Here is a 19,811-nt window from a genome sequence, read left to right as displayed (position 1 = left end):
AGTTAAGCCCTTTGGAACAGGTTTCAGCTATACTGAAATAAGGGAGTCCACACAGGGGTTTGCACCAGTTTAAACTTTGGGTTTGTCTACAATGGAACTGCAAGCTGTAATTTCCAGCTTGAGCAGACATACGTGTACCAGCTCTGATCAAACTAGAGTGCTAAAAACAGAAGTGTAGCTATGGCAGCACAAGCTGTGGGAGGGGCTAGCTACCCCAACAACAATCCCATTTGAGACCCAAGGTATGTACTTGAGTGGCTAGACCCTTGCACTGCTGCAGCTACATGTCTATTTTTAGTGTGCTAGCCCAATCAGAGCTAGTGTGGGTATGTCTACTTGAGTTGGAAATGACACCTCCAGGTCCAGTGTAGACATACCCTAAACCAGTGCAAAATGTGTGCGTAGACAACTGCTAGGTGCACGTATCCATCTTGTTCACACAGACTAGTAGAGTCCCCATTTAATGAGGTCTTTGGAGAGAAAGAGATTCTGGGACAATGCATCTTTAAAGTTTCCTCCTTTAAACCACGAAGCACACCCAAAATTCTACCTTAAATCCCGGAATTCATTTCCACAAGCATGCCGCTGACAAGATCTCTCGTTTGTTCGTTTATAGACATAGTTTGCCATTCTTAGGATGCAAGGAGTTTCTCATAATTTAAAAAAAAAAAAGAGCAAAATGGCATTTTTTCAAACAAAAACAATATGTGAAAAATCAAAGCTCAGCTCTAAATTATTGTGCTCTTTCATGAAACCAGCAACATTATTTATTTTTGCCAGTTGCCACCCCCTCAATGGTGTAAACTCTGTTACAGCTCCAAGGAAGAATCCACTAGGAGACAAAATAGAAGTGTTATACAGTGCAGCTCAAATCTATAAACTCTTATTCACACAAACAGTCTCCCACTTATCTGAGTAGTTCCATTGACTAAATAAAGATTGGCAGCAGTAGAAACATAATCACATAAAGTTGTGAGCTTTGCTAAAGAGTCCCATGACACAAAGGTAGTGGGTTAAAGCTCATTGGTAGGTGGCAGAATGGCATTTGTATTATCCTGTTTGAATTGCAGAGTCTTTTTCCAAGCCGTAAAACTCAGATAATGTAAAACAGGTCAAGGGTAGCAAACATACATCAGAGATGGGCTGCTAGAAAACAGGAGTATCAGTCAGTGAACCATCAAAGGGACAGTTTGATCTGAGTTTTACTGTTTCCAGAAAGGTGCTTTCAGACTGTTACTAACCAAAACTAGATTCTTTTATCTAACTGATTGCAGCCAGTGTTGAAGTTACACTTTGGACCAATGATAATCACTGGTCCAGGTGAGAGCTCTCTTCAATGAGTTTCTGTGGCTACTTCAGAAAACAGAGATTAGTTGGGGAATTAGGAAATTAAAGTTTCTCCTATCTGCACCAGGCTTTTTGTGACCACTCACTGAGTTAACATAAACCCGATAAAACATAGAGCAGTTCCAGTTAATGTCTGTAATTTAGACATATGACCTGAGAATTCAGGTCAAATGTAAAGTGTTCTAAAGTGAACCAAGCTCCTCTAACCACTTTGAGCTAATTAAACTACAGCAATATTCATTAGCAATTCACGGCTTACAGCCTGGGCTTAGGTTAGGAATTGTCTCCAATTGCTAGTATTTCTGACTCTGTCCTCATGCAGCAGACCATAATATTTAGCACCTTTCATCTTCAAAGAACTTTGCAAATATTCACTAATTTAATCCCCACAACATCCCTGCAGTAGGCACGTATTACTAGCTCTATTTGTAGATGGAGAACCTGAGTCAGGGAAGTGCCTAGCCTACGATAAGCAGTCACCTATGTTGCCACATTTATGGAGATGCCACAATGCATCTACCTGGCTTCCTTCAGCTTTACTCTTCATATAGGACACAGAGAAGGTGTTTTACTGAACTCTCCAGAGAGGTGTAATTGGAAACATGGTGTCCCTGTTCCTAAACTGTCTGAGGGCCATTAGCAGGGCTAAGGGTAGAATAAAAAGAGAGAAAACCCCTTGAGTGAGTTATTGCAAGAAGTCTGGTTTAACCCAGCTGAACACCAACTGGGCTAAAGTCCCTAAATGCATTCCTTCCCTAGAGCAAACTCAAAAATGCAAACGGTACAAGGCAGTGATAATGATTCCCTAGAACTCCCTGCTTTGCAGTCTGATCAGCACAAACCCTTCTTTCTCTCCCCTCAGAGCAATGCACCCTTCTTCTAAAGTGTTATTAACCCTCAATAGCCTGGGCTGCAAGCTAATTAGCTCAGTCTCCCAGAGTTGCCTTTGAACTCTGGCTAGGAATTAACCCCCTCTCATGCAATGGTCCCCCCCCCGCATCTTGCCATAAGAGCTCTTTCCCACTTTCAGTTTGAAATATTATTTGATTCCATTGTGTCCAGGGACCGATGGGGGGAAAATCAAGCCACCATTGACACTTCTGCTAGGGGACACCAAGAAATTCGCCCTGGTTTTTATTATTATTTATTATGTACCTTTTTACAAAATTCTTGCAACATGTTTCTCTCCCCCAGAGAGCCTCTAAGCATCGGCCTGCATTAATCGATGCAAGAAGGCAGCACTCTTCCCCTTTTTCCTCTTTAATTTTAATCATCAAGAGGGCAGGCAGCATTTTTCTCCTGGCAAGTCCCCTCCCCCACACATTGTTCCCCAGCAGGTTCCCTTCCATTTCCTTTGATGCACAGGCTGTTCTCCAATCAGCCAGGCTCACCTTCCTACTCACCTTTGAAAGTCCTCCCACCTCCAAGTAAAAGCAGATGATGAAGATGTTCCAGGTGACCCAAATGGCAGTCCAGATGGCATACTAGAAAGGAAAGGGCAGGGGGGAGAGAATTAATGAACATCGGGGTGCCCTGGGAAGCTGGCATGCTTTGCATGTGATACAGCTGGAGACAGTCAAATGTCCCAAATCAGTCTCAGACTCGCTTTCTGCTCTTCTGGCATTTGACTACATTTCAATGAAGCTATAGCTCTCAGGTGGTTATGGAGCTCTGATCTGGCTCCCAAAAGGAGGGTTCATGGGCAGTAGGCTGCATCTGTCCTACTCTGCAGCATGGCATGTTAATGCAACATCCCCCCACCATTCCCCGGTGAAAGTTCCCTCCACTGGGATCACTCTATGTATCCCATTGGTGTCAGGGGAGCTGTACTGATAAACCCCAGCTGAGGATCTGGCCCTGAGTTTTCAGCTGGCTAAGCTAGGTTTGTCAGACCCAATAACATTTTAACATCAGGCCCCGGCTGGCTCTGGTTCCCCTCGCAGGGCAGGGGTGTTCAGAACTCACATCATGAGTGGCGGGAGGGGCTAAGGTGTCTCACGCTTCCCATTACAGCAGCCTGCCAAGGGGAGATGACAGACTTTGGAGGGAGTCACATTCATCTGTCCTCAGTTCGAAGATAGTGGCTGCTGTTCAGGGGCTCACAGGGCAGAGTAAGGCCAAAAGTTAGGAGGAATGGGAGGCTCCAACTGAGCTCCAGGTGACTTCTCAATTTCAAAACACCACCAGACAAATAACCTTGGCATTTTTTAGAACAAAGGGCAAGTGCAAAATGGGCCCCATTTCTAATTCCTGTGACCTGCTCCTCTGAAGGCTGCAGTTGTTATGTCACTCATCTCCATAAACATGCTTAGAAATACATAAATGAAAGAAACAAACTCTGCCAGACAACCAGCCAGCAGCCTGTGGGTCCCTTCCCTTGGGCACCAGATCAGCAATTAGAGTCTTGGAGGAAATGGTGCAGCAGAACCTAGCATCCCAGGGGAAGAGGAACAGCTGGTCTCAGGTGTGTGATGTAGAAACTGAGGCGAACTCAATGAACCCACGCTATCTGTCTTACTGACCTGTGGCTGGAAAGCCCTGCCCTGCTGGATTCCTACTTATCCTGACTCAAGAAACGTCCTTCAGCTAAGCCTTCTATGCAGCTGGTAACTCTTCATATGAAGTGTGACCAGAATGCATTTTTCGTGTTCCGAGACGTTTGTTAGTTGATTGGGTTTACTTTGAATGAAGTCTGAAAGCTGTCACCATGTAGGGAAACTGAATAAGGACAATGTCTGTAGAAAAATCCCAAATTCCTCAGAAAAATACTATTCAGACCCCTTTAAATTAACTTCCCCTGGCATTTTCTATTCCAATACTTAATTGTCTTCCACCCACGTCAACAGGTACATTTCACGCACATCAAGAGTGTACACTTGTGCTAGAGGGCCCCAGTATGAGGCTAGGAGGTTGTCAGATAGCCCGAGAGTCACAACCTGATCTCCATCTTGTCAGCTTCCACAGAGAGAGGGGACTGCAAACTGTCTCCTGCCAAAAAACCTGCCAGCTGGCAGAAGTTTATTACTGAAGTCCCTGTCCCTGTCATTGAGGATTTTATCTGTCCAATAACTGACAGTGATAAAGCGGAGCTGAAGGGGAACATGAATCATATAGAGTTTAGGTCAATTACAAGGCAGTAGATCCTGTAAAGAGAGATGCTTGCTGGCATCAGAATGTGATTCTAAGTATCTATAAAATATTTCTGAATGTTGGTTTTCAAAAAAACACGTTCCAGTCAAAAATGGTTTCTAACCAACAATGAGCAGAGCCAGTAAATGAACATTCCATTCCGGGAGGCTTCTGAAAAGATCCAGTGGTCACTGACCATGAAATCTGACTTGAGCATCTACTTATCAAGAAAGGATGATTTCATAGACTTTTAAGGCCAGAAGGGAGCATCGTGATCATTTAGTCAGACCTGCACATTGCAGGCCACACAGCCTCGCCCATCCACTCATGTAATAGATCCATAACCTCTGCCTTGTTATGAAGTCCTCAATGATCTTGTGATTAAGACACAAGATTGGGACTCAGGAGACCTGGGATCATCTCCAGTTATAGACAGTCAGTACCCAGCTCTGTATCTGGCTCAGCACCCAGTTCTGCTGCAGACTCCCTGTGTGCGCGTGGACAAGTCACTTCATCGCTCTGTGCCTCAGTTTTCCCATCTGTAAAATGGAGAAAAATAACACTTCCTTTCTCCAGCCCTTTGTCTGCCTTGTCTATTTGGATGGTTAATTCTCAGTGGAAGAGACTCTCTCTTACTATGTGTCTGTATACCACTCAACATTATGCGACTCCAGTCTCAGTGGTGGCCTGTAGCTGCTACTGTAATACAAATAATAAATATGATTTAATCTCTTCCAAAAGTGCTGAGTAAATATAGCAAAGAGTAGAATAAATGGTGTGCTCTTTACAGCAGCACAGGCAGGTACAGATTAAACAAACACCTGTCAGGGATGGGCTAGATAATACTTAGTCCTGTCATGAGTGCTGGGGACTGGACTAAATGACCTCTCGAGGTTCCTTTGACTCATACGATTCTATGATTCTGTGTGGATAAAAATCTCTAATGGTTGAATATCTGTGCATGAATGGATTGGTTCCAGCCTTAACCCAGTGCCCACTAGACCTGATCACAGGCTTGGCTGGGTAATTGTAGCACAGAAGAAAGCGAATGCTACTTACCACCACTATGTAGCGTGGCCTATACTGAATAGTACCGAAGAGGCCAAGGATAACGATGATGATGTGGAGGAAATTGGCTAGAATAGGAGCCCATTGATAGCCCAGGAAATCGAACACTTGTCTCTCTAATGCAGCAAGCTGGAAGAAAAGGAGCAAAAGATGAATTACAAATTCATGGCTTGTTGCAAGGCTTTTAATGTTCAATCTCAGATTCACTTCATCACCCCAGCTGCCTCTGGTGTTTTCCATTTATTGGTTCACCTGGGTACATCCACCGGGATAGCATGGGGAAGGAAGGAATTCCCTCCCCATCAGAAGCACTGCCCTCCCCCCACATATTTAGCTCTTTTCAATGCTAATATATTAGTTTAAGGTAAAATCCATAAATTGTTAATGCTTTACTTCCAGATTTTCAGAACAGTCAATGCAAAAATATGTGCATTTTGGGCACATGTGTTTACCAGCACTGTGCACGTAACAGCAGTCAATGTATCCAGCTAGACTTGTAGCTGGCCATCTGTGCATCAAATTGCTACATAGAGCAGGCAGCTATATGTGCAAATCAGACATGCAATTGCACAAAAACAAACAGACAACCTCCTCCCCTGAAGCCTTTTCATTGATATGTTCACAGCTCAAGCAAGGTGGGGGTGAATGGGCTAGTGCCTCCCCCCATCCCTTTAACGCCATGCCTCTGGCACATACACTCTTCTACATAGAATATCAGGGTTAGAAGGGACCTCAGGAGGTCATCTAGTCCAACCCCCTCCTTAAAGCAGGACCAATCTCCAGACAGATTTTTACCCCAGTTCCCCAAATGGCCCCCTCAAGGATTGAACTCACAATGCTGGGTTTAGCAGGCCAATGCTCAAACCACTGAGCTATCCCTCCCCCCTTGCGCCAGCCCAAACATGCTATGTCCAATACCGTGACTGGTACCAAATCCTTAGACAGTGGGATCAGCTATAGCAAAACAAAGGTGCTTAACAGCATTCAGAGTACAATTGGTATTTATTTTTTACTCACAAACCAGTTGCCAAAATTTACCAGCAACGCCCAAGATTAAGTGTATAATATCCAGTATTTACTCCCGCACTTGCAGGCGGTAGCCTTGAGCATCCAAAGGGCCTTTGCCATCCCCAGCTATTCGGATATATTATACTAGCTTTTAGTGGATGCTCTTAGTCTACTCCTCGTAGTCACATCTGAAGTGCATCTTTTCCTGGGTGTACTCTGCACGCAGCTGGGCACCGGACAGTGGAACTTTTGCAATGGCTTAACGTATTGGGGGGATGCTCATTGTATCCCCGTGAGCTATGCATGCCCCAGTGAAGCAGCACGAAGAGGTGTGCCACGCTTATCCAATGACCATTGTTCCGCCTCCTCCCTGGGTGACACAGTGGGGAAATCATTCATATGCCTCCCCGGGGCTCAGAATGTACAGGAAATGGAACTACACCCAAAGGAACGACAGGTAGATACACAGGCACACAGTTCTCTTTGCTGAAACCACTTGCTCGGAAGACAGCGGGGAAAGTTCAGAAGTATCTATGTTTCAAAGGGGTAAATAAACAGTGTAGCTGCTTACAGGAGGAGATCAAAAAGCCTGGCTGCTAAGCAGTTTTCCCTCAATGACAGCTCTCTGCATTGGAGAAGGGGTGCCAGAGAAGCAGGGGGTGGGGAGAGCTGGCTCAAAGTCAGGCTGTATTCTACAAAACAAATTAATCTCCCCTTTGAAGTAACGCACGCTGTCATATTTTGATCCTTTTTAACTAACTGGAAGGTGCTGTGAAACGCGGCAATGCTGCCATTGTGCTATCAGGCTGTGCCTTTGAAATGGGAACAGGGAGAATACGCCGCATTTCACAGTAGTTCAATTTGGTATCCTCCCATGAGTGCAAAAGATTTTCTATATCTCATCAGAACCAGCAGTCAGAGGTTAAATGCTTAATCTTTTTAGTGGGGAATTAATGTTCATACTATAATGACATTTAGAATTCCTGAACCCTGATTGGCTGGTAACGGGTCACTTGACTTTGACCACTTCATCCAATCAGGCATTTAATTGGCTTTGTGTGTGACATTAACCCTGGAATATGTACCATATAGAGCCAGCACCACAGTATATCAATTAGCCGTTAGACAAGGGGACACAATGCGGTGTGTGTTGTAAAGAGATAACACCCTGCCTTAGGTGCATTAGGATGAAATATTCAGCTTTGCCTCTTGCCTTCAGCCACTGTAAGAAATGGACAGATATAGATTCTACCCAACAGTGCATTATTGCCACTAAGAATTGTTCTTATTCGTCACCAAAAAAATCATACTTTGCCTGTCCAAAAAAGTGTTCCTTTTTTTACAACAGAACATTTGCCAGCGTGGTCGTTGGAGGGGATAGCTAGCACCAGCCATCGATCACCATCTCCTTCCAGCAGTGACCTCTGTTGGGTTGTTTAATTCACAGGAATCTGGCAAAATGGGTCTCATGCCATCTCTGTTAGAGGGAATGATCCCAATAGTCTTAGGGACTGATTCATGATTGCTCTGTAGCTACAAAGCTGCCACCCAGGCCTGCAGGGACTATCCCCTGGTGTAAGATGCAGAGACAGAATGGCCTCCTACAAAGACTAGCACAGAGGGTTGGTAATAGAGAGGGGGGGGGGGGTCTTAGGCATTGGCAATTGTGTGCTGTTGTCATGCCCCATGAAGGCTGAACTAGCCCCCACCAGCCTCTAAATAGCAGAGACTCCTCTTCTCGGTTCCTGTGCTGGCTCTTGCAGGTGTGAATTCCCCATTTGTCTCCCAGGGTCAATTCATGCAGTCTGTGCTCCAGATAAAATTCCCAGATGGTTCTGTAGTCCTTATTCAGGCTGGATTTTGCCCTGTTATTTGAGGAGCTATGTTCCTCTTCATACTTCCCTTTCTCCTACCTGCTACCTTCTTTGTCCCGCTGGCTGCTTCTGTCCCTGCTTCTTCCACAGTGAACTACACTGCTCAGAAGATCTTTGGGAATTTTCAGTCCATTTCACCCCATTTCTCTTTTTTTTAAAACTTCTCTTCTCTTTTGCCCATCCCCATCCTGGACCATTAGGTGCCTTTGCCATTTTCTTTAGGCCCTGTATTTTTAAACAATGTTTTGTGACCTTCAGGGCCGGCTCCAGGCACCAGCCGACCAAGCACGTGCTTGGGGTGGCACCTTGGGGCAGGGCGGCGTTCGATTTTTAAAATTATTTATTTATTTATTATTCGGCGGTGCGGCACTCAGAGGGGGGTGGGGGCTTCGGATGGCGTAGTGCTAGGGAGGCGGGGCTTCGTGCGGCGCGGCGCTCGGAGGGGAGGTGGGGGCTTCGGGCGGTGTGGTGCTGGGGGTGCGGGGGCTTCGGGCAGTGCTCAGGGGGCGGGGCTTCGGGCGGCATGGTGCTCGGAGGGGCGGGGTCTTGGGGGGGCAGGGGCTGGCGCGGTGCAGCGCTCGGAGGGGGGGAAGGGGCTTCGGGCGGCGTGGCACTTGGAGGGGATGGGGCTTCAGGCGGCACGGCGCTGGGGGGGCTGGTATTTCGGCAGCGCTCGCGGGGGCGGTACGGCAGGGCGGCTCTCTTCCTTTTTGCCTGGGGCAGCAAAAAAGTTACAGCCGGCCCTGGTGACCTTATGAATGGACATAGCAGATTGCTACAGCCTGCCTATAGCATGACTGGTTAGAGCAGGAGAAAGGGAGCCAGAAGACTTGGGTTCTGTTCCAAACTGCTGCTAATGCAATGGGTGAACTCAGCAAGTCATTCATCTTCATGGCTTTGTTTCCCCACCTGTAAAATAAAGACACTACAGGGCACTTTAAGATCCTCAGATGAAAGATGTTATGTGGAGGAGGGATAGCTCAGTGGTTTGAGCATTGGCCTGCTAAACCCAGGGTTGTGAGCTCAATCCTTGAGGGGGCCACTTAGGGATCTGGGGCAAAATCAGTACTTGGTCCTGCTAGTGAAGGCAGGGGGCTGGACTCGATGACCTTTCAAGGTCCCTTCCAGTTCTAGGAGATGGGATGTGCAGTAAATACAAAGATTTACTGGGGTTGTTAATGTTGCCCAAGCAATGAGTGCTAAAGCCACAATCCAGGTTTCAGAAATGAATTCCCAAGCGGCATCAAGGCTCTCTCTTAGTTATCACTGGTCCTTGGGTGGAATTAACAAAACATTTGCTAAAGCAGAATAGATAAACAACCGTGTAATTCATTAGGCTACAATTCCGCGTGAAGGACATAACTGTTAAACTCTGCCAAGGCTAGGAGGTAAACTGGGTAACTCTTGCATGGTTTCAAGTATCAGGGGGTAGCCGTGTTAGTCTGTATCTACAAAAACAACAAGGAGTCTGGTGGCAGTTTCTCCTTTGGCATGTATGGATTTGGTCACCCTGATGAGCTCAGAAGTCTTCCCATTCCCTAGGTGCACTGGTGTTAGGGTGACCAGATATTCTGATTTTATAGGGACAGTCCCGTATTTGGGGCTTTTTCTTATATAGGCTCCTATTATCCCCCTCCCCCACCCCCCGTCCCAATTTTTTACACTTGCTGTCTGGTCACCCTAACTGGTGTGGATAAGGAGGGAGTAGGGGGGAGCCAATGAATGAGTCAGAGGTCACCTGTAATCCTTTTATGCGACATCATTTTTATCCCACTATCCAGGCCACGTTAGCAACTAGATTTGTTCTTGCTAATGTATTATGTTTTTAAGCCCCCTAATCTTATTCGCTTCAGATCTGTGTCTTTTATTGCTTTTCTGGAGTCACTTGGAAAAAAATAATAACCATTTGGATGATGATGAACTGACTGTGTGAGAGAAACAGACCTGTGACTTGGCTATGCCTACACCATATATCACATACATCCACACCTCTGGGTTCTAATAGCAATAAAGCTGCTTTGACACTTTCCAAGTTCAGCTTTAATAATTAAAGAGAAATTTTTGTTTAAAATTTAATAGCAAAATAGAGAGTGCAAGCATGAAACAGAGGAGCAGCTGGGAGGAAGTAACCCTGTATGCAGCCTACAAGGATCTGTCTCCTTGGGAAGAATATTTGAAGGTTGTAGGTTTGAGTCCCACCAGAGATGGAATCAAAGGTACACTTTTTTATGAATCACTATGGAGGTGGAAAGATTTCTCCAACAAGCCAAGCAAATTGGTCTCTCGCTACAGTTTCCCAATGTGTTAATGGATCCAGGCTTTACAGCAGGCTGATGGGTTTTAAAGAGGCAAGAAATATGAAAATGGTATGTCCGGTTCTTATTTACACGAAGTCCTCTTTAAACCACTCTGCCAGTAACCTACTAGAGATGGGCTCTAGTTTAAAAAAGTCTGGATCCAAACCTTCTCAAAGTTCAGGGCTGTTTGGCTCTGGGAGTTTTTTTCAGTCTGACTCTGTAACAGACCCTTAAGCAAAGTGACTAGAGCTGCCCAGAAAATGGTTTGTTTTTCCATGGAAACAAACTTGTTATTGAAAAACAAAACAAAACATCATTTTCATCTGAAAAATGAAAGTTTTGAGGTGTGTGTGTGTGTGTGTGTGTGTGTGTGTGTGTGTGTGTGTGTGTGTGAGGGGGGAAATTGAGACAAAAAGTCAACATTTTCCATAGAAAGCAGACACTTTTTGCAAACAAACAAACAAAACCACTCCTCTTTCTGTCCAAAATCGCAATTTTCTGTTAAAAAACAGTTTTGATGGAAAATTTTCTACTAGCCCTAACAGTGACACAGCTTTAAAATCTTTTCTCTCCTACTCCTCCATGCTTCCATCTCCTTGGACACCCAAAGCACTGATGGCCACAAGGCACTGCTGAGAACTCTGCAATGCCCCTTTAGATGAATATACATGGAGGCCTTGGATCCTGAGGACACGTGTGCCTACAGTTTAGAAATAGCCCAATTCTGTGACCTAATTTTATTTGCTCTCCCTTTGACCTAACTCAGGACAGAGATCCAGCCAAAGCCAGAGTTTTTCAGATGTGTCTTTGTTTGATAAACTCCATCACGCAAGTTATTAAAAGTCTCAGCCAACTTTAAAGTGGCAAGAACTTCCATAGTTATAAACCTTCAGCAAGAGTTTGAAATTGCAGTTCTTACTCAGGCAAGATTCCCATTGACCTCAGTGGGTGTTTTTGGCGTACAAGGGCTGCAAGGTCAAGCTCGGTGCACATTCACAATGTTGCCAACTCTTACAATATTTTGTGTTTTTCTTAAACCCCCAGTTCCTGGAGTCCAAGAGACTCTCAGCTGTCCTTAAAAAGTAAAAAGTTCTTAACCCTCTTGGTTGCAGAAACAAGCTTGAAATTGTGAGTCTTAAAGGCTCATACATTAGAAGGAAATTAGAAAACCTCAAATTTATTTTAAAAATCTCCTGATTTTTAAGCCAATCTCAGGTTTTTTGGAGCCTGCCTCATGATTTGGGTTTGATGATACTGATTATCCATTAGCCAGCCAACATGATGCCTAGCCGCCTTGCAATTTTGCCTTCTCATCTTTGGAAATGGTGAAAATATCTAGGCCTCAATAACTCATGCTAAGCCTGGGTAGGGGGAAAAATCCCTTATGGCTGAGCAGAAAATTACCTTCTATTTGTCTCAGGGTGAACTGCAGTGTGGACAAGGTGAATTCTGTGGGTACTGAGGTTATTTATTTAAACAATAAACCGCTTCTCTACCACAGTGAATTTGTCTCCACGCAGCAAAAAAGGAAATTCTTTAATTAAGTTTATTAGGGGGAAAAAAAATTGGTCCCACCCACCACTTCAAACTGTCAGAGCCCGATCCTGCCGGGTGCTGAGTGCTCTCAGCTCCTCCTGAAGTCAGCGTCATGGCCGAATATGCAATTGTGTTCACGAAATCTCATTTTTCTTCCATAAGTGTTGTCAAGGAAACCCTCTTTGGGGCCTCGTGATCCACAGCTCCCTTCCTAGCATCCTGGGCTGAGCCACAGAGGTCAAGAGACTAATTGAACAGGAGGGTTCTGTTTGTCGCCTTGTCTCTGAGATATGTTTGGTCAGCACTGCCATTTAATAAAATAAACACCATTCTCTATTAAGTTTGGTCTGTTTGCTCCCAAGGAGCTGCTTGTATTCCCCAGGTTCATTACATCCAGAAGCACACAGACATTAAAGTGGCCGGAAGGGTGTTCAAATCAGATGCCATCTTTTGAGTCTTCTAATTATTAATGCTGTAGAAATAAACCTGGGTCATTCTGGGGGCTTGTAAGGACAACTAGCTCCAACTAAGCAATCATCCATTAAACAACTCCATGTACATATTTGACACCTTCATTCCCTTTAGTGTGGTATATGTGTGCTAAGATCTCCTACCCACAGGATCATTCTTTCAGTTGACAGCAATGCTGTCACTAGTCCTTTGGCCTCATTTCCCATGTACTGTGTCACTGGGCCCTTTCAGAAAAATCCTGGATGTAAGGCTATGTTGACTTGCACTATATTATTCAGTTATCAGCTGTCTGTGTCTATCATTGACTTCTTGGCAGGGTATGTTCCTTGGTAAACATAGGAGACAAAACTGGGACTCAAGCTGTGTGGAAGCCTAAACTTTCCTCAATAAATTTCTCCTGCTTGAGAGGGTCTGATTCTGCATGTCATGATACTGAATTTACTCCATGGGAATACACTTGCTACACAACCACTGATGAACAGATAGTACAGCTAAAGAGGGAGAGGTTTGATAGCTATTACAAATTTTAGGATGAATTTAGTCTTCGAGAAAGTATGAGTCTAACGGGATTAGCTAGAGGTAGGCAGGTACTACATACACTTCTCTCATACAGATATATTAATGTACCTCAGCCCGGGTTTGCAAGACCCCCTGTTATATCAGTGCTTAATCTCTATGAAACAGAGACTAACGTTAATAAACAGATGGTTTTGTCATGCAGACAAAAACCCACTATGATCTTATCGGATGCAGAGCTTGCCAAGCCAATTTGCGGCACCCTCCTCAGTGAAGTGCAGAGCCCTCAGACCACCAGCAAATCTGGCCAGAGGCAGTCGTCAATGATGTGTGATATTGTCTGTCTTTGGCCACAGATGCATGTGGGATCCTCTTGTTGGCCCCAGGCTGGCTGCACATTGATCCTGGCCCATTTGAAATCAGGTCAGAAGGGCCCACAAGTGGCGTGGCAAATCAAAGCCGGGTACATACATAGTTGGGTCAGTTATGAGAGACTGGTTTCTGATGTCAACTGCAGACCATTCTTCACACCACGTTGACATTTCGAGTGTGTTCTATCTTTACAATGCCAGAGCAGACCAGGAACTCAACATCTTTCTCAATGGATATCCCTTGAAACACGAATCCCACCCAGTCTACCTCAGAATAACTCTAGTTCAGGGATTGACAACCTTTGGCACGCGGCCCATCAGGGAAATCCGCTGGCGGGCCGGGACGGTTTATTTACCTGCAGCGTCTGCAGGTTCGGCCAATCGCAGCTCCCACTGGCCATGGTTCACCGTTCCAGGCCAATAGGGGCTGTGGGAAGCAGCGTGGGCCGAGGAATGTGCTGGCTGCAACTTCCTGCAGCCCCCATTGGCCTGGAACAGAGAACCGCAGCCAGTGGGATCTGCAATCGGCCGAACCTGCAGACGCTGCAGGTAAACAAACCGTCCTGGCCCACCAGCAGATTTCCCTGACAGGAAAGGCTGCTGATCCCTGCCCTAGATAGATCTTTCACATATCTGAACCACCTCAGGATAACTGCAGCTAAGGTGAGGATGCACAACAACCTTCAGAGCAAATTGGTGGGCACTTCATGGGGATCAAATGCTCAAACTCTCCGATCATCTGGTTTAGCCCTCTATGACTCTGCAGCAGAACGCTGTGCTCCGGTCTGGCTCTCTTCGTCTCTCATCAGGTTGGTTGCCACAGAACTACGCTTACCCATGTGCATCATCACTGGGATAATTCAACACATACCAGTACTGTGGTTCCATTTGTTAAGCAGCATCACTCCTCCACCCTCTATGATAAGGCTGCCGAACTCATTTGATTTGTGACCTAAGCCAACATCGGAACCTCGGCTTCCAGAACTTAAACGCCAATTAATTTAATGTATTGTACCAGCTTTGGTCATCCTAGAAAAACCTTGTGACAGACAGAATGGCCATTGAAATGAATGGGATGTGATTGGATTTGTACCTGGCAGAAAAATAAGAGTTTTCTTATTCAGAAAGTGCCTGACGTTTACGTCCTGCAGGCACATGGCGAGATTTGCGATGCATGGCCTTCTTGGATAGCTGTGTGCATCCGGGGGGCATTGTCTAACACAGGAGGCCAGCAGTAGCACACGTTTATTGAGGGTTGAGTTAAGGCTGTGCTAGTTCCTTGCCAGACATTTGCACAGGGCAATTTGCTACTGTTTATGAGGCCATCTGAACATTATAAAGACCAGGAGGCAGAGCAGTGCTACAATATCAGCAGGAATTACATGTTCTAATTGAAAGATTTATTCCCACTAAACATGGCATTGCATCCCTGCACTAGGCTAGCCAACGTTGTTTGCAAGAGAAGGGATGAAAGAATATGAAAAATAATTCCAATCTCAGTCTTGATAACTAGGTAGGCAGGAATACCACAGAAAAGGATCAGAGAATTATAGTGCATCACAAAACGAACAGGAGCCAGCAATGGGATGCGGATGCAACAAAGGCTAATATCACGAGGGTGTAATAACAAGAGTGCTGTCTGTAAGATACAGGTGGTAATTGTTCCACTCGACTCGGCAGTGGTGAGGCCTCCGTTGGAGTACTGCCTCCAGTTTTGGGCACCACACTTTAGGAAAGATGTGGACAAACTGGAGAGAGTCCTGAGGAGAGCAACCAAAATGACAGAAGATTTAGAAAACCTGACCTACGAGGAAAGGTTAAAAAAATGGGCGTGTTTAGTCTTGAGAAAAGAAGACTGATAGGGGGCCTTACAATAGTCTTCAAATATGTTTTGGGAACTGGAACTTCAAATATGTTCCTTTGGGAACTGGAACAGTTTGGGGCTAACTGTAATTCTTGGTAGTTTTGAAAATGATTGTGATAAGATTCTGATAACATTGAAGTAAGTGGATGTTTTGCCACAGACTTCACTAAAAGCAGGAGCTCCCCTCACACAGTGATGGCAGCGTGATACATGTTAACTGAGTGGAGTTTTCATTTGTACTATTTATTGGTGGATATGCGTCATGTGCACAAAGTCTTGCCCTCAAGTTCTTAGCTGAAAGCAAATGCAATAACCCAAAAGCTAATCTACATTGTGTGCGCTTCCCCAGCTACTATTCTCATGAAACAAGAAACAGTCTCATTACAGTTCTTGAAAAATTCACAAACTAAAAAAGAACAGTCAGGAAATTCAACTAACTGCAATTAAAGTCCACTCTGCTGATGGCATGGCAACCTTTTCAGCAAAAAGTTTTTGAAAAGTTCCACTTTGTCAGTGTAGAGGCTGTCTTATCCCCCATAGTACATACCAGGTTACCCTCCGAAGAAGCGAAAAGGCAGCTGCATGCTCATTCAGAGAGCTTTGTTTGTCTGCCAGCTGAGATCAACCTGGATTTGTAAATCCAAATACAGTAAAAATGCACTAAGCTCTTGTTAAATACACGCTCAGTTAGAATATTGCTTGGTCATCACCCTCACACCGTTCACTCTCAACCAAATTGCTAAGCATTATTTAAATAACTAAGCACTTAAATGCATTTCCTGGCAAGACGCTGGCAGCCCAACCACTGTGCTGCTTATTTTAGTCCGGCTTATGGCTTCCTAGTTACATGTGCAACCGACTAGGAAACGTAGCTATGGATACTAAAGTGTAGATAAGCCCTTTGGGCGGGGACTATTTTTTCATGTTTGTACAGCACCTAGGACAGCAAGGTTCTAGTCCGCATCTGGGGCTCGTAGATGCTACAACAATTCAAATAATAATGCTAATAACATAGTTTGTCTGTGATGTACAATGACCCTAACTCTATTTGCCTGGGATAAACTTAGAACTGGGTTCATCAACTGGATAAACATCAGGAAGAGGCCAGAATTATAAGGTAAGGGCCAGGTTCAGCCCTGGAGTAAGACCACAAACTTAATTTGCACCTGTTTGCTCCAGGGTTAAACTAATGTTCTTAAATACACCTCTACCCTGATATAACACGATCCGATATAACACGAATTCGGATATAACGTGGTAAAGCAGCGCTCGTTCGATATAACGCAGTTTCACCTATAACGCGGTAAGATTTTTTGGCTCCCAAGGACAGCGTTTTATCGGGGTAGAGGTGTATTTGAGTCTTCAGTTTCTTAAAGGAACAGCAGAATCTCCATAAGGAAACTGACTTGAATCTTGAAAGGACTGTCTCAATTCTTCCTTTGTCCCTTCCACACACAGCTCAAGAAAAATCCATCATTTGAGAGAGACAAAAAGGCAAAAATTTGAAATATACTTAGCAAACCTTCGGAACAAGCCCCATTTTGTGAGCAAAGTGATTCCCACTCTGTCTTTTTACATCATCCCCAAGAGTTTGAATCATGGCAATGTATCACCATAGTATCTTCTAAGTAGTTTCCTACCATACCGAGACACAATTTGTGATCACCTGTAACGGTGCAGGACTCACCCCTGTGGCGCCTCCTGCTGGTCATCCAGGGAATTAGCGTTTCCAGCCTCCGGAGCGCCCTCTGCAGGCCGGTGTCCCGCTTGCCACTGGGCCCAAGTCCCTCCTGGACCCGGGTGCCCCTTTCAGGCCAGGGTACTGCCCCCTACCCCACAGATCTGGGTCTCTCCTCCCCAGGGAACCCCCACCCTCTATCCCCACCTCACCTCAGTCCATGGCCACTGCCAGTCATCACCTAGCCCCCGTTCCCTGGGGCAGACTGTCAGTGGCATCAGGAACCTGTCACCTGACCTGCTACAGGCTACACGGGTTACTTTGCTTGGCTAGCAGTTTCACATTGCTTGAATATTCTTTATAAACAAGAAATGACAGAGGTGATAATCCCCTTATAACACTCCTTAATCATGCATTCTATTGGGAGATTGACACTCAGACTAATGCAGTCCTCTGTGCATGTCACAGGCTCTGGATAAACATCAGGCCGAGGATACTGCGCACATCTATAAAACTAAACTTATTCCGAACTAATGTAACACACCTAAGTTCTAAATCCTAGAAAACCAGAAGTTATGTGTTTAGACCCTGGGCCTAATACAGTGATGAGCCAAACGCATTTTTCTCTAAACACATTACAAAATAAATGAACAGAACAACATGTTGATCTTGCTAACTCCTAAAGTCTCCCCTGCTACAGGCCCCATCTACCCTCCTTCTCCCCCACACAACAGCGACTAACAATCCTCTGAGCTCCTATTAGCATCCTCCATCCAAGAACCTCCAAGCACCTTACGATGGATCAAATTCACTCACAGTAATGCAGGAAGGGGCAGTTTGCCAGCGTAGGTGGGACGAGATTGACTCTCAGGGGAAAGTGTAGCCAATGCTGCCCTCCATCAGGAGTTCTATCAGCGTGAGGGCAGCATCTTTAAGTTATGCCCAGTCCTACCTAGGAGACCTGCCAGGAAAGCCTGCAGTAAGCATGAAGTGGATCAATGCAGATCTAGCCACCCCAGCCATAGCTGTCCCCCAGCTCCGGTCGACAGCACTCACTTTTAGGGCTGTGCTGTGTGACCGTGATTCTTTCTCCTCTCTTTTTCCAACCCCCACCATCCAGTTTTCAAAGCTTAGGGCTTAATCCTGTTCCCCGTGAAGTCGATGACCATCCCCACTACTGACTCCATGGGACCAGGATCATTCCCCTAAGTTTTAGGCAGAGCTCTAGCAGCTGATCCCTCTAATTAGGTCACAAATGGATCACTTGTAAAACACTTACACAGGCCAATTTCTCCCCCGGCCAAGCTAGCCTGACGTGTTGTGGGGGGAAGGGAAGATTAGACCCTGTGTGGACCTGTTGTTACAGACGAAACAAAGCTTCTAAACATTACCCATAAGGAAAGGGGAGAGCCGTGTTTTAGCTTCTCTTAAACAGCTGGGAGGGTTACCCTCACCCTGACATTGCAGCTAAGTGGTAGTGTCGCTTTAATTTCCTTTTGCTCCTGCTGCAGCTCCAGATTGCTCAGATATTCGTCAACAGAAGGAGTTTAATGAAAATTATAATTAGAGCCCTGTGGTGCTCTAGCAGGTCGCCTTTACACTGGGGTGCCAATTTACATTACAAATCAGCCCGGTGTCATTGCAGAGTCCACGGTAACAGAAGGGAATTCATTAAAAGAAAGCTCAGGGTGGGAGAGAAATAGTGGATAAGGAAAATGATATTAGGATGATTATTAACAATAATCATAAAGGAAATTGAGATCTGCCACAGTCTCCATGCAGCTTTGCTCAGAGCATAAAAGCCCTTTTGTAATCATCCTGAGGTGGAGGAAGACAGAGCAGCAGTTTGGAATTTTCCGTGGGCAATTGCTGTACAAATGAACCCTTTTCAATCCAGCATCTGTTTCCCCAGGAAAACAAAAGGGCAAAGAAGAATTTATCTCCCCCACCGGGATACGGAAAGTGCACTCCGCACTTCTGCCTTCCCGCATTTAGTGTTGCACAGCTGGATGGTGGTTGGGATGAGTGAGAGACTCTGCAAAATAAAATGCAAGCCAAAGAGACTAATTCACCAGGGTTTTACTGATTTCACCCTCCTTTTCTTACCCCCAGGCAGCAGCTAAGCACTGTGCTTCCACCCGATTGCGGTGTCATGATCAGTAACATCTTAAAACCAACAGAGACCCTAATTTAGCAGAGCACTTAAGCACGTGTGTAAGTCCCATTGAAGCCAATGCTTAAGTACATTGCTGAGTCAGGGCCTAAGGGAGCAGTGGTGATCAGAACCTGTAAGGAACGGTGTGGTGTGAAGGCTGTCTTCTCAGGGTACGTCTTCACTGCAGAGAGAGCCCAGGTGATCAGCACCCAGGTCTGAACACCCATGTTGGCCTAGCCCACGTGGGAGCATCCACAAGGCAAAGCCTGGCTTGAGTTACTGTGTCCTCACTGGTACTGCGACCACCAGTGTGTGTCACTAAGACTTCTGGGGACATACTCCCTGGTTCTTTGTGTTGCAGTAAGATGAGCCACTCAATGATCTGTCCCTAGTGAATTGTGAGAGAACTTGTTTGTCCTTCTGGGCACCCGGTGGAAATTGTGGAAAGGCACTGGAGGACTATCAGCACTCAAGTGGTTTAAGCTGTGACCTCACTG

At 45.5% G+C, this 19,811-nt stretch overlaps 1 protein-coding gene across 2 annotated transcripts in view; it reads right to left on the bottom strand.

Annotated features, from left to right (window-relative positions):
* The window catches only part of NKAIN4 (sodium/potassium transporting ATPase interacting 4), an 84,269-nt gene that overhangs the window by 37,187 nt on the left and 27,271 nt on the right, over window positions 1–19,811 (bottom strand). For both annotated transcript variants that reach the window (XM_054044905.1, XM_054044906.1), the window contains exons 2-3: window positions 5,536–5,673; window positions 2,751–2,831 (exon numbers count right to left, since the gene is read on the bottom strand). In XM_054044905.1, coding sequence (XP_053900880.1) covers window positions 2,751–2,831; window positions 5,536–5,673 — 219 coding nt within the window. The remainder of the gene's footprint in view (window positions 1–2,750; window positions 2,832–5,535; window positions 5,674–19,811) is intronic.

This window comes from Malaclemys terrapin, chromosome 12 (genome assembly GCF_027887155.1).
Source record: "Malaclemys terrapin pileata isolate rMalTer1 chromosome 12, rMalTer1.hap1, whole genome shotgun sequence".
NCBI lineage: Eukaryota > Metazoa > Chordata > Testudines > Emydidae > Malaclemys > Malaclemys terrapin.
The sequence above is the reverse complement of the archived record's forward strand: the minus strand, read 5'-3'. Positions and strand labels throughout refer to the sequence as shown.